This window comes from Mya arenaria, chromosome 10 (assembly GCF_026914265.1).
Source record: "Mya arenaria isolate MELC-2E11 chromosome 10, ASM2691426v1".
NCBI lineage: Eukaryota > Metazoa > Mollusca > Bivalvia > Myida > Myidae > Mya > Mya arenaria.
The window spans coordinates 22,984,762-23,001,272 of record NC_069131.1 but is presented as its reverse complement, the minus strand read 5'-3'; the positions used below and the strand labels follow the sequence as shown (position 1 = coordinate 23,001,272).

The 16,511-nt window shown below is 32.8% G+C and overlaps 1 protein-coding gene across 1 annotated transcript in view; it reads left to right on the top strand.

Annotated features, from left to right (window-relative positions):
• LOC128206049 (uncharacterized) overlaps nucleotides 1-16,511 on the top strand; it is a 208,400-nt gene that overhangs the window by 139,534 nt on the left and 52,355 nt on the right. The window contains exons 8-9 of the mRNA XM_052908182.1: nucleotides 7,398-7,631; nucleotides 14,416-14,586. Coding sequence (XP_052764142.1) covers nucleotides 7,398-7,631; nucleotides 14,416-14,586 — 405 coding nt within the window. The remainder of the gene's footprint in view (nucleotides 1-7,397; nucleotides 7,632-14,415; nucleotides 14,587-16,511) is intronic.

Genomic DNA, 16,511 nt, shown 5'->3' with positions numbered 1-16,511 from the left:
TATATCATTTCGTCTTGTGTTTAAGCAACATTTAAAGACAATGACCGATTAAACATACTATGTTTCATGCTTCAATTTGTCTTGGCAGGTATTATAATCAGAGTGCCAAATACCAAACCATACAATGGTCAGGTTTAGGCCCCTCGAGAGAAAATAATATACGCAGGCCAACATATTTCTGTTTTCAGTTGAATATTATCACACCCATATCTTATATCACGTTATAGAAGGTGTAATGCAACATGTTAAGAATGTTCATAGACATAATCCGAACAGAAACAAAATACAATCTGTACACGACATGTTAAGTGTTATGCAAAGATCTTCAAAATCCACATAGACATACTGTCCGGAAAAAATATGCAAGTTAATGTATGAGTTTCCTGGTGTTGAATAGTCTATTTCTTAGCTCTGTGATGTAAAGATCCCCTCGCAGGTATTTGCTTTTAATATATTATATTGTGACTTTGATCTGGTCATAATTGAAGTCATACAACATATAAAATTGTTTACAGCCCGATTTATAACGTTGAACACGCTTCCATTCACCGATTGTAATAACTATTTCCGATTAGGTCGACTAGATACTTTTCCGGTGAATTTTCTCCAGCTAGATAACAGTTTATTTTGATAGTATTATATTTACCTACGGAAACCTATTGGGATATTTGCTTTGATAATGTAATTGAGGTAACATAATCTTAATTAAAACATAATACCATATGTATTAGTAAAAGCAAAATTTGGTTCGTAAGGAACCGATTTAGACAGGTCTGTCATGTTTTATTGATAGTTACTTCATAGCGTGCCTTAACGTCGTACGTAATATACCTTTAAAGGTTCACAATATAGAATGATGCCAATTTTTTGTTTTAATTTGAATGAATTATGATGTGTTAAAAATAAAAAAGGGCATAGGATTTAGGTAGAGATAACAAATATCCGCTTTTTAACTGAGGAATTTGGCTATAAACTCAAAACAAACACTCAAATAAAGTTTAATGTTTTAATCTGTATGTTAATCATTTTTTTCGGCTTTGATCGTTTAAGTCACAAGAGTTCAACATGAAAAAAAAATATAATTTAAAAAGAAATGTTTGCATTTGCCTATATTGTGCGCCTTTAAAACCATTATTAAATCAGTTTCAACTACAGTGCACTGAATCTTTTAACTGTACCCACATGCTTTAAAGAAATTATATTTATTAAAATAATGGTTACATATGAATAGTTCCAAGCAATAATCGACTCATTTTCTGCATCACCACTATGAGTTCTTTGGTACCATTGGAATTCGTTTATCACTAATGAAATATCTCTCCCAACGCATTACTAACACCTTGATATCACATCAACATCTTTTATCGACATTCATTGAAATATCTCTCTCAACGCATTACTAACACCTTGATATCACATCAACATCTTTTATCGACATTCATTGAATTGGAATGTGTTCACCCAGATATGGGACTAACTTTTGATAACCTATTAATTTCGTGCGTATTATTTTGTTAGGCGCATATGTTAAAATTCACATTTATACCTTGATCGTTCATACGGTTGAAGTAGAATTAACTGTATAAGTAGCTTGAAAGGTTCAGGCGCTGTTTGTATAAACAAATTCCTGTTTTATTAAGCCTTAACGCCGTAGTTTCTTTATCGCTTGCCAGCAAAACCGGCCCAATTTAAGGCGCCTGGATCATTAAGCAACTAGACAACACGCAAAAATTGGAACTATCCATCGTATAAAACATCGGTTAAATTCATGAAAAAAACGTTAGGTATACAGGTGAAGGCCGTCTGGGCTTTTTGGGAAATCACTGGCGATACATTTATACTGGTTTGTTAGCGCTCTTCCTCTAAGTTGGTATGTATAGAGTGTTTGTTCGTTAGTATATATAGAGTGTCTCTTTGCTAGTATATAGAATGAGTATTCGTAAGTACATATGTAGTGTCTGTTTGTTAGTATATTAAATACTTTTCGTTCGTTTATATATGTTTGTAAGTATACAGAGTTTTTGTTTATGAGATTATAAAGAGTTTTTGTTTGTTAGTATATACTATATAGAGTGTTGTCTGTCAGTTTATATAAAGTGTTTGTTCGTATATAGAGTGTGTATTCGCCAAATTAGAGCCACATTTTACATATGATTATTAAAATGACAGAAAGTATTAAACCAAGTGTTTAAAAATGTGAACTTAGGCTAATCAAATATATATTTCCTCAAGGGTACCAGGAGCTATCGCGCGCCGTCTTTATATTCATAAAAACGATTTGGTATTTATTGTGAAATGTCCCAAAGTAAGGCAGACATGAAAACACATGTGCATTTAAGATACTGATTGCTTTGTTGTTTGCATAGATGCTTCAGTAATATCAACCACTTAAAAGAAATGAGACATATGTATGGTAAATTAATAAACGCACTTCCTGATGTTTTTACCGACGAACATGTAATCGTTCAGAGTTGTAAGTCTAATTGACTGTGCACTACCAGCAACTGTCAGTAATAAAGGTAGTCGAGCAAACAAGCGCACATGAGATGTTAGACATGCTTAAGTGCATTTTGTCTGTGTGTACAAGTAAAATTGTAGTCTTTTTCAACGTAACAAACAAAATTGTTGTTGTCCTTATGGACGTTTGCAACCAAAACTGTTGTCCTTATGAACGTCTTCAACCAAAATTGTTGTCTTTATGAACGTCTGCATCCAAACTCTTGTCTTTATGGACGTTTGCAACCATAGTTTAAGGAATGCATTTAAAGAAATGGACATACATTAAATGTATTCATAACATCCGGAAGTCAATGGACGTTTGTATTGAAGTGCATTTAATACTAACTGACTGTGCACATTTTCAGAGGACTAAGAGTGCAGGAATTTGCGCAGTAGGTGCAGCTAAAATACTATCCGATCTGACATGTCAATGCCGGCATACTACATTTAGCACTTTCTGGGTTTTTTATGGGTAGATATATGTTCATTACTTCTGGTTTCAACTCTTAATTGACAAACAAAATCCGCATGATTTCCTTCCTATCAAACAGGCATGCAATGAAGACAGACATAATGATTTTACGTGCTTCATTCTGAAAGCTGGCAGTGCTTTACGATTACGGTTTTATGAAAATATAGAATGTTATTTAAAGAAACAAACTGTCAACTAATTTTTACCTTGGTGTGTCATTTAAAAAAATAATAAAAACATTGTTTAAGTGGCTGGAATGTTCAGATGGAATTTACTGAGTATCCTGAAGAAAATATTTCAAAATTCGATCAACGCTTTTCTTAACACTTAACACTTAAATATAACTTTGGTATTGTGGCAATTTGAAAGTACTGCATATCTATCAAAAACGATGGTAAATAACTAAAAAGTCAACTTTTTCGTTTTCCTTGTTGGTATTTGAGTCGTAAGAAGTGTGCACAGATGGTGTCATCTTAATGAGACTATCAATATAAGCTTCTTTGTACAGTAGCTGTAACATTTACTTTACCTATGCATAGGAGGAGCAGAGCAAAGTAATCATTAAGCTGCTATATTTGTAGGTTTTTACTTTTTTATTTATATGTAGTATTTTTAAAATTGCCAGAGTATTTTTTTCTAAGATTCTAAAGCCATGTGTTCGAATCCACTTACGTCTTTAGTCCGAGTTGTAGAATCAGACTCAGAAAAGCAAATTGTTATTTTGTTTGAATATTCGAATTCTGAACATTATTTTCATATCTTTTGTTCCATTTTTCTTTGTTATTGATGAATTCATAAATATCAATGCAGACATGCAGTAACGGATATACAAACATGTATTTATGAGCACGTGCTTAGTTCCAAACAAACAAGAAGACCTAACGATTCCGGTATTAATCTGGTCGTTATTTTTTCTGATATTGTTTTATCAGTGTATATAGTAGTTTAACTTTATTCCTCATCGTTTGCAAGTATATGCTGGCTATGATTATGCTTATATTTTTAGTATGGTGATTTTTTTATAAATGTTAGGACAAATGTGAGGTTAAGGCAATGTTAATTAGTTTCAACCCCCAGTAGACTCGTTTCCCATTGAACTCGAGTTTCACTGACCGTTCCAATGAGGTATTCTGATAATGTTTCGTTTTCGGTAAAGCTATTTTGATGCGTGTGTGGTCTGTCTGTGGTGTTTATTCTTGTGTCTGAAGTGTTAATATAATTGTGTCTATAGTTAATTGGCGTTTGGGCACTTACCTTGTGCACCTAAACAGGGTTTATATTTGAATGTACGACTACAGAACTTGGCCCTATAGTTGTGATTGTTATGTTCAAGAAAACATAGAACGGTACGTAATTAAACAAACTATATCTTATCTTGCGCATTCTGATGTTTGTAGCAATTGTACATGCTTGCGTTTGTAACAATTGCAAAATGAGTTTAGCGCATATATATGTTGGCAGTCATGCACAATTCTGTTTCAAGTTATATATATATCATCTTATATTATTACAAAATAATTAGGAAGCTATAATTAAAGTTATAATGCGTAGTGTCATCCAACATGTAAGCAATGCATATTTAATTATAATGTTAGATGATTATGTGTTTTCTTCTCTTTTCTTTCAAATAATAAACAATGTATAAGCTTTATATGCTGTGCAAGGCGCCATGTTATAATTTTACATTTTACGTAAAATCCAGTGAGGAAGTCAGTTACTGTCTTCTAATGGTATATGAACTATCATAAAGCTCAGAGAGTTATGGATCCATAAGTAGGAAGTATCATATTATAACAATTAAATGAGATAAAACGGCTTACGTCTTGGCATGAAGTTATGCCATGAAATATATTCAATCATTTTCCGTACAATAAAATATAAGACTGAAGCTTAACATAAACATTAAGGTACGCGTATTTATCTATCGACTATAATATTTGTTTATTAAAACTTTTAATTTACACCAATTGTTTAACGTTTTAACTGAATGCGATAGGGAACATTGCATAAACTTCCCCCTTCCTTCTTTTGAGTTTATGGGTTACATTTGTTTGGTAACGTTATAACAATTTTCCTACTTTTTTATACGATTTTTCAACGCTTGTATGCACAATCTTGATCTTTCTGTAAAATTATATACCATTTAGACCAAACACGTGCTGATATGTTGAACTAACACCCTAGCGACTCTAACGATATACGAGGCTTGAGAAAGTTAACAAAATAAGTTGTCGATCAATTATAATTTTTTAATAACTGGCATTCGAAAATGTTAATGTTTGATACGGTTTAAATGATTATGAAATGTGTGTTTTTTTGTGTAAAAAAATAATTATATATGCTTTTCGGTGGTGTATAGAGATTTATCAGTGAAAAATTAATGATTTCTCACTATTTGGAAAATTAAGCACGTTCTGCTAGCCTACACACAGAGCTGGTACACAATATCGACTTTACATGCGCAACCAGTTTGGTGCGTTAGTTTTAATATCATGCAATTGAATGTCTTTAAATACCTTTGTAGGCAAATATTTAAAAAAAATGTGTTTGTTTCATTCTAAGGTTGAAATATATTTGACCCAGTTATCACCAAAAATTATTTTTCATGAGGGGAGTATTGTCCTCTATATAATAATCGAATGCAGACATCAGTGGCAAACCATTTCCAATCTTTTACAAAGAAACACCTGTTTCCATATGAAAAAAATGCAACCTGAATCACAAAACACCTGTTCAAGAAACACGTTTATCAAAGAACACAATATTGTTGTTGTTTTTGAAACCAGGTTTCAAAAAGTCGGTTAACGAAGAGGAAAATAGTAAAACCATTGGCTTGATTTTACTGCTACATTTTATTTGATGTTAAATGGAATGTAGAGGAAAGAATATAGAACGGAATTTTCAAAAACGGCACAGAATAAACAGTTTACAAATGTTAGTTGTTACATTAAAACTTTGAGAAACACACATTCAAAGTAAGATGTTTGGTTTAAACAATATTTAGTTTAATAAAATGTATCTAAGATACACAAATTCTAAGCACAAACAACTGATTCACTTTGGTCAAATACGTGAAAAATAGACAGGTGATATATGCGCAAAACAAAATAATCACGACAGAATTGAATAGGAAATTTTTCTAGTGAAATGTTTAACTACCATGCTCGTCGTTTCTGATATTTTCATTGGTATTTGCATTTTTGTGTGGGCCTATGATAGTCGAGGAATTTTCTGACATAACATGTGCATGACGATCCATATGTACCGAAACAATAACGAATTGTACATTTTTTAAATGTATTACTAAAGTTAATGTGGACTTTTAAAAGAAGTCCCCTTCTAACACAGTTGAAAACAACGCAAACAGTTTTGTGATCAGTTCTGAAATACTAATGATTATTTAATCTTAGACACGACAGAATCCATTCTAGGCCTGTTTAATTGTACAATCGCGTTAATTTTCCATCATGTCTGAGAAACCAATGATGCCAAGTGCCGTTGTATTTTATTTGTAAACATGGACCTGTTTCTTTTAAGCCGCACCATTAACTTAGAATCACTTCAAAATAAGTTTATGGAACTGCTGATCACTAAATTAACTGTTTTATTGTTTCTTGATTTGTATGAGATTTTATGTAAGTGGAAAATTGCACTGGGTTCTGTAATAATGATGTTTGAGGTTGTTGAGGTTTTCATACGTTTGAATGATGGTTTATTACTAAAGATTATTATATTTTTAGCATTTAAGCATATTTAGCATATAAAAAATATATTGGCTATATTTTTGGCCATTTTTATAACTTTGTGGCGTTATTAATTTAGAAAACCTCATTATAAAGGCTAATATAATTTTATTTACAGAAATCATGTGCTTTTTGTTGTTGTAGTTTTTTGTTTTACTCATTAAAATCAAATGGATAAACATTATTATGCGTTGAAATTATTATTATTATTTTTTGCAATAAGCTTTATTGGGCACCTTGTTGCCGCACCATTACCTTGCACTCATTTCTAAATGATTTTTTTGAAATTGCTGATCACTTAATTACCTGTTTCATTGTTTCTTGGTTTTATGAGGTTATATGTGTGTGGAAATATTCAATAGGTTCTGTTATAATAATGTTTGAGGTTTTAGATATCTGAACGATGTTTTATCACCATGAGGCCTATATTTTAGCATATGGTATCAGGGAGGTCAGAAAAAAAACAACACAGGCGATAAGATAGTATTTTGAAATCGTTGAAATCTGGTCTGGTTCTGTAAATATACCGTTGATAATGATCAAGAAACGTCTAAATGTTGCTAAAGATATTAAATCAAAGACCAGCCGTAGGTAAAACGTTATTGGAACTACCGGTTGTATGTGGTATGCGTCAGTTATAACGATGTTGGTCATTATGAATATATTTAAATATTAACTTTCAGATTCTAAGCAATCTCTTGGACATCGTAAAGGATCGGGCTGAGGCGGCAGAGTGCGAACTTGAACGAGTGTTTACGGAAATTCACGAAGACCGTAGTCCATCCGTTTCGTCAGACAAGAGCGGTGACGGAAAGACAAACGGAAATGTGACGCAGGGGGACGAGATTTCGGTAGGAAGTGACGATGTTTTCGAGGGATCGCCTGCTGATAGATTACAGGTTACAGCATTTTGGGAGGTTAGTTATATTTATTTATTTATTTAGTTAGTTAAAACATATCTTTTAACAACGATTGTGAAACAATTATAACAACATTATGTTAATCACTCTCGTTGGCACGATTTTAACGAGAGAGTGTGGTCTTGTGTTGTGGGAGAAACTGGAGAACCGAAAGATTTATTTATTTATTTATTTACTTATTTGTACGTGACTAACATTTCATTAATATCGTTTTGTACAACCATATTAAAATAATTCTAAACAGTTCACATACTTATTGACCATTATCTTCATAATCAACAAGAGAAAATATTTCGAGTTTTGATTTGCCGTTATGAAACAATGGATGATAGAGAATCTCTTGATCTAAAGAAGACTGAATTGGAATAATAGTTTGGAAGGGCAGAACGATAAGCAGGTTCTGATTTTAAAACAAACCCACACATAAATCTTTTTCTTATCCATAAGCTGTTAAAGATTTGTTTGTAAATGTCAGCAGTCGTATCGGCATCGCCCCTTTTTCGATTATTCATGAAGTTTTCATTTACTTTCGAGCGCAAGTATGTTTAATCTAATTTAGATTGATTTAGTATAGTCAAAGTTCTTTGATGATACATAACCACATGAAAAATACTAACCTGATTTGAAGAAAAATCGATATTTAAACGAACTTGATGTTTCTTGCAATTGAATCTCTCTAGTTTTGCAAAGTATTTTTTAAGTTTGGAAAATCATACATATCCGTAAGACATATCATCCATTTACCACTTATTCAAATACCTCATTCTGGTTCAAACCGAACCTGACCTGTTACTAGCCCCTCTTTAAATTGAACCATAAAAGGATGGCAGATATATGTAAATGGCAGCCTTTCCTGTTTCTGTTGAAAACCATATTCGTCTCAATAAATGTTCGATATCTAAGAACATCTTTTTTTAATGTTTGGTCTTTGACTATCCAGCTGACTTTTCTAATACTGAGATGCATTTAAATTACAGGTCTTTGCTAACCTTTAAAGGCGAGCAACTCTTATGTCGATCCATTATCATGTTTAACTGTTTCGACTTAATTCCTTTTTAGTCAAAGAGTTAAGCACGATAACGCATTAGAATTAAAACAAAATGGTATCAACATATATTGTGCACCATTAATATAAGTCGACCAACAGAAAACACATTAAGAGTCAAGCTTCCCTGCTTTGTTGGACTGGGCGGGTTTAAAAATTATATTTTATAACCCTGTCTATGCTTGATTGATACATGTTTAGGGATAGGTGCACTTTTTATCAGAATGCGTTTATCAAAATGAGTTATTTATTGAGGTTTTCGGGGCGTATACCTTTTTGAATAATATTAAACTGCTTGCAATGACTGAATAGCTAGAAACATGTTTTAAAGAGGAGTACATTTTCAAATTCAGTTAGCAGATCCAACATGCACAGAAAAAAACACGTTTTGTTCGCATATATCCAATTGTTTGAGTTGAGGTTTTGTATTTTATCTTGGGCGGACAGGCAATAGTGACAGCTTTTCCTGTTCTGAAGTTTAAAAACATTTCTCTTTCTAAGAAATCTGCAGTATCTGAGACCATACATTCTGATTGTTTGGTGATGGAATATATGCACTTCATTCTGTTTATGCTAATGTGCATTAAGAAAACCTCAAACCCATTAATTGTTTCTCTATTTTATAATTTCCCTGTGTAGGTTTGAATGATTTATTCCTTTTCAAAGATAAACGATAGATATGAGAAATGACGACTTAATTTAAACGCTTTTGAGAACTGTTGGCCTTGAAAACTGTCACCGGTTACCTTTATATAGACAATGATAGAATTTAAGCCGTACGAATTATTTTCCCTGAATATTCATGCTGACTGCCGTTACAGTACTGTCAAAATGATCAGCTCAATAACACCCAGAAAGTCAAAAATGTGCGTCCATATGAATATAAAAATAACGTATCAATATTTCCGAACATTAACGCATACACATGTGTTGAGTAACGGACCCAATTGACCATACACCATTTATCAAATTTATACAGTATGGTTAATAATGTTAATAACGATTCATTCATTAATCAAGACCATTTTTCAAAATAGTAAACTTTTGAGCCAAACGTTCCGTTCATGCATGTTATGTTATTGATAGGGGTTCATGCGAGGAGAGATGAGAATGACAGTTTCTATTCCGAAGTTGAAAGCATTTCCGTCTCGTAAGACTCTCATATCTAAAATCATCTTTGCAAGTGTGTCAATGGAATTTACAGCTACCTGTAAATAATTAAGAAGCAGTTTAAACATAAAACCTCTCGTACATGTATCCTTTATTCAAATAATTCATTCTGGTTCAGAACTTACCTGATATGTAGGACTCTTTTTTCAATGGCAAAAAACAACAGGAAATAGCAGAGATATGTAAAAATGACAGCATTTTTTGTTCCGAATTTTAAAGCGTTTTCGTCTCAAAAATGTTCGGTATCGATATCTAAGAACATATTTGTAAAGCTTGAACATGGAATTTGCACCTGATTGTGTTTATGCTGAGATGCATTTAAACTACAATTTTCTACTTACCTTGTATATAAATCCATCAACAGTAAAGCATACGGCGTCAAGCTGCCTCTTGTTGAACTGGGCGAATCTGAATTTTATTAACCTATCTAGGCTTGATTGATGTTCTCATTTTGGAAATAAGGGAACATCAAAATGGAAATTTTCATTCCTGTAAATTTCGAAGCATGAAGTACTATGTCAGAATACGCTTTTCAGAATATGTTTTTTGGAATATAAACTTTTTTCTACAATACTATCACTTCATTGCTTGTACTGACTGAAAAGCAAGAGCCCTGTTTCGAAGAGGAATATTTTTTTTTTAATTCAGTAAGCAGACCTGAGGTGCGCGAAATTCTATGATTCTTTTCCTTGAATTTTCTTATAGTAGTATCTTGAGTGGAAACATGAAAAAGACATATTTTTTTCGTTTCCGAAGTTGAAAAACATTTTTTTCTTCAACAATCGACGGTTTTTAAGAGCATATTTGCATAATTTGGGCGTACCCCTAGCACTTGACTGTGTTAATTCTGAGATGCATTCGTTTTAATTATTCATCAACGGAAATGCATTAGGAGTCAAGCCGCCTGCCTCTTATCAGACTGGGCAAATTTGAAAATTAATATTTTACTATTATCCTGTTTAGGCTTTATTGATGTATTCATTTTGAAGATGAAAGTCAAAAAGAAATCGTTCATACCGGTAAATTTCAAAGTATCGAAATACTTTGTTTTCCTTCCTTTTTTAAATATTTTTTTTTTTCACGATAATTTATTGATTTCAATGTCTGAACAGCAAGTTCCTTGAAAATTAGATGAGTAAATTTTCTTATTAAGTCAATACACGGATAAGCTGACCCTTTTTCACAATTTCTAAAAGTTTGAGTTAAATTGCTTATTATATTTGGCAGTGAAACGAAAATGACGTTTTTGTTTCAAATTTTAAAGACATTGCTCGTCTAATAAATCAGTGCATTATCTGAGAACATACTTTTACAAAATAAATGCATGTTTTTTATGCACCTACAAATGTTTATGTTCGGATGCATTAAGCTAAGATAAATCAACAAGAAAATCAATGTTAACTGTATCTTATTCTCCTTGATGGGTTTAATAAATTCATATAGTAAAGATCCACGGTGAATATGAATCTTACTGGTATACCTCAAAATGCAGCCACCCATGTGTTAGTACGTTATTAAATTAACACAAGTGTCTATGGTTTACTAGTAACACTTTTTCGTCTTTTTTATACAAAGATGATGTTTGATTTTCATTTGTTTAAGAGCAATGCGGAGTTCATCCAACTACTGTTGGTAATAGGTGGTCTCCAGTTGCGACGAATGCCCTGTAAGTAGTAAATAAAGTACCTGTGTTAACGTACAATTAGGCATACAAATGAGTTGAATTAAGACCGAGATGCCTGTCGTCCATATATCATCTACAAATTATTAAGATAATGCATTCTGGTTCAGAATATACCTGACATGTAGCCTACATTTTCACAAAATACATTGAATATACAGGGAACGGCCCAGTAGCGAAAGTTTTAACGATGAAAGAAAACAAATAAAGGCCTATAAGACACCCATCAATAGACACATAACGTCACAATAAAATACAAATACATTAAAATACCTTATAACTTGATGTTTGCGATATAGCCTTGCGGTATGTCTAGTGAAACAGAACAATAATACAAGGAAGCAAACTTTTTAACCAAGCGTTCCGCCTATCTATGTTGGCTCATTATCTCGTCACATTTGTCTGTTATCTTGGGCATAGACATGAACATGACCACTTTCCTGTTCCGAAGTCTACAGTTTGTTTTTCTCCCATATGATCATACTTATTTAAGAACATATTTAAACGTATGGCCATGAAATTTTCACTTGACCTTGTCGAACCTGAACACATTTAAACAAATGTTTCATCTGCCCTAATATATAAATCCATCAACAGACAAGTCATATTGTGTCAAGTATTGGACTCGGCTAGTTTAAAAATGATTTTTATGACCATGTCTAGGTGTGAATAACGATTTCAATTCAACGATATATTGAACACCAAAATAAAAGTATTTAATTCTGGAAGCATGGATGCACATTTTATCAGAACGCGTGTATCATAATGCATTGTCTGTTGGGGTTTTAAGCGTATAGCCCTGTTTGTGTGATAATTATTGTTTGCAATGACTGAATCTCAAGTGACCTGTTTCAAAGTGGAGAAGATTAACAAATTCATTTAGCAGATTCAACGTGCACAGAATTATGTTTCGTTTTATCTAATAGTTTGAGTTGAGTGTGCATTTTATCTTGGGCGGATGGCTAGAGTGACAGGATTTCCTGCTCCAAAGTTTAAAAGCTTTTTCTTTTAAACGAAATCTGCAGTATCTGAACATACAGTTCGCATTGGAATATATGTGAGTTATGCTAACACGCATTAATCTTAGATAAACATAAAATCAAATCTACTTTTACTTCATTTTAAAACTTCCCTATATCGGTTTGAATGATTTACTCATTTTGAAGTTAGAAGGTTAATATGAAAACGAAATCACTTCCGACTGGTAAACATTAAACTGCAAGAACCAGTGTATTAAAACATTAAGAAATCAGAACTGTTTGAAGGTTTAACGGGGTTCTTTTTCTGGTTACATTAACAGGTTTTCTGGTAATTTCACTTGTATATATATCAAAGTACAATATACCATGTACAAGAACAGCCATAAATCACGAAATGTTTTAAGGTTTAACGGGGTCCTTTCCCTGGTTTAATTAACGGATTGTATTCAAGAACTTATGTATATTTATATTGATAAATAACTCAAAAAATAGGGGTAAAATAGGGTTCTGTTCCTGGTTTAATAAACGGAATTTTTGGTTTTTGTTAACTTTGGAGAATGATGACTTCATTAAAATGTTTTTTTTAAGTTAAGTTTGCATTGAAAAGTCGTGTAATGGTAGGAACTTGTACCGCCGTCATGTATACATCAATATAAATATTACCTAAAACATTTAAGATTACGTACAATTAGGACTACTCATTTGTTAGTTTAAATTTTATTTATTTTACGATGAATGTGAAGAAAGATATATTACTTAGTCTAAGTCACTTTCGTTGATACGATGTTGCACGAGAGTGTGGTGGGGAAACAAAAGTGCCCGGTGAAAATCCTCTTGTCCGGCTTATTGACCACCAACAAAACTCACACACTCCTTAGCAAAGTAACGGACCTACTTAGCTTTCGTCAATTTTCCATTTACCATTAAATCATTTTTTTTTATTCCGGTTTAGAACATTACTTTCTTGTAGCATTCTCTTTAATAATACAATCACTAATCATTACCATTTTCAAAAAAGCAAACCTTTGAGCTCTTTTATTGATTTGGATTCACGTGGCTTTTTAACTTATGGGTAGAGTTGAGAATGACAACTTCTGTTCCGAAGTCGAAATCATTTTCGTCTCATTAGACTTCCATATCTAAAATAATCTTTGCAAGTGTGACGAAGGAATTTGCACCTCACCGTGTTTACGCCGAGATGAGTTTAATCATCAAACTTCTGCTTAGCTTTAATATAAATCTTTCAACAGAGAACCTTAAGGCCTCAAGCTGCCTCTTGTTTGATTGGGCGTATTGAAAATAATATTTCATTGTTATTTTATTTTTACCTTGTCTAGCTTGATTGATGAACTCATGATGGAGTGAACATGAAGACAAATCATTATTTTCCTATATACTTCAAAACTGCAACTCACGTGTCAGTACATTCGTAAATCAAGAAATGTTTTTGAGGGGTTAACGGGGCTAATGTTCCTGCCAAGTTTTATCAGCGGGTTGAGTTTTAGCTTCAAATTTATGACGACTTCAACACTCTCGAGAAAAGAACGAAACAAAACAAAGTCTACTTCGTTTGGAAATATTGTTAACGAAAAAGACAAGAAAGACTGAACACTAAAACATATTTTAGGTTAATATGGCTAGTGTGGCATGTCTTTTAGAAAATGTAGCATTCCTATTGATAACACAAATTGATATTACCAATTTAAGTAATTTAAGAGGACTTGACAACAATTTGCATCTTTTCAACATAAATCGTATTCTTAAATGAAAACAGATAATACATGTTACATACGTGTTAACAAATGAAATTTGACAGAATTAAACTTAGCCAATGACTGAGGCAATGCCAGTATCATTCCCGTAGTTCTGATAGCTATGTACTATGTTATTTTTTTATCTTTTCAGGAACAATTCAAGAAACGTATTCGATCACTGGAAACCCTCCTAGCTGAAGAGAGAAGAAAAGTTTCGTATTTAGAGAAGAAAATCGAGATTTCGGAGACTGACGTCACTGCCTCCGCCATGTCTGATGACACAAAACTGCACATGCGCGAGAAAGAGCTTCTACAATCGGAGGTACGTAAAGTTTGTCAGCAAACCTGCTTTTGGCTATGGACATATGGAGGTAAATGTGTTCACTTTACTATGTCACGTACAAATGAACTGCATTCAAGAAACGGAACCAAACGTGATATGATTCCATGTTAAAGGGACCTAACACCAGATGTTACAATTGCAAGAAAAAGAGAAAATTGGCAAATTGATAGCGTTGTGTACAACGCATTAAATCTTACTAACCGATGTATCACGTCGCTTATGCTCATGCAGTTTTCGTATTTTCACTATTCGAAATTTACTTGTTTTTTCCACCACGTAAATCCCAGTTAAATAAAAAAAAACGCGTCGGAATATGTATCTGTACTAATCAGGTGTCGTTCACATGCTAAACATACACATCATAAATAGGGAAACTATTATGCGCTAATTTTAAACGGGTAAACTCAGCTGAGACAGTGACAAATTATTTAATCGTGTAATTGACAATTCAAAGCTTGGTTTGTGGAAATAATGTATTTGCCGATTTTGGGACCTTCTGGTGTCTAGTCCCTTTAAGATCTCGGTTTGCGTCACAATAAAAACTATACTAGTGCACTAAAATATAAAAATCAAGATACGTTTAAAGGTGGAGAACAGAAGGTTCTAAGTGACATAACATAAAAGGCAGATAGATCCATTTCGCCTTCATCCCTCGAACCATGTCCAATCAATCCTGCAATCTATCTAGCCAAACTCTCAAGGCTTTTAGATACCTCTTATCATGTCAATCTGTAGCATATAAAACTACAAAACAATAACCCTAGTTAGTGATAACGATCTCAAAATGTATTGGAACTGCTATATTTATAGCACCGAGAACGTATAGTGGCCTGTGAATTCATGCCATCATTCAATTTTAACATTTTAGACAGACTTTTATAACAAAACAAAATATATATCATGCAGTGATAAAATCATAGGTAAAAACGCATACACTTCATACAACAAACATCTATTGTTTTTTTGTTTTTTTTCCAAGGAAACCATTCAAATGATTCTGACAATTCGTCTTCACTCAGAGTGAAATTATCTTGATGAAATGACACTTTGGCATATATTACCAGTTTGTTTCAATCTACAGACTGCAATGAATGCGTACTGTGTATCGCATTAAATTTAAAAGCGAAGTTACCGAGAATTTGCCACGGTATTCTCTTTGAAAACTCTCTTGCCAACTATTGCATACGATGCTAACACTTAAAAAACTACTTGTATGTTTCTTTCATAAAAAACAAGAACATTTGTAGAGTCATGTTTGAAGTTGGCGGTGGAACATTTTGCCATTGAATAAACTATTGATGTTTAACTGCTTCTACTTAGACAATGTTCAAGTAAATTATTGAAAAGGTCTGCATGTGCAAAGAATGTAATATGCCTGAAGCCTTGTTATCTTGAGTACTTGCTATCAGAGAGGTAATGGTTGCCTATTGACTGCAATTAGGGTGGTAGGACCACTGCCACCGGATTTTCAAACTCATTTTATTTTCAACTATTTTTTCTGATCAACCCAAACAAAAATTTACAATCATCATGTGAAACATTATTGATTTTTTTGTTGTTGTTCATAAATATGCATTTTTACTGTCTTTGGACAGAACAACGTGCATAAGTATGAAGAAAATATTGTTTCAATAATTTTCCACAATATTGGCATCGAAATCTTTAGTTTGGAATCTGGTGCCAGTGGGTTAGACCTCATTTCAGATTGGCGTTTTTTTCAAAGGCATACAGGTCAACATGTGAGCAGCTTCAACATTTCAAATACAACTGTATCAGTATCATTTCATAAAAAACAAATCATTGAAATCCAAGATGAACAGCTACCACTACTAGTAGCAACACAATTATGTAATAATAACTAAGGGGGTATCCAGGATTTGAAATGTGTATGGCACACTTAAAGG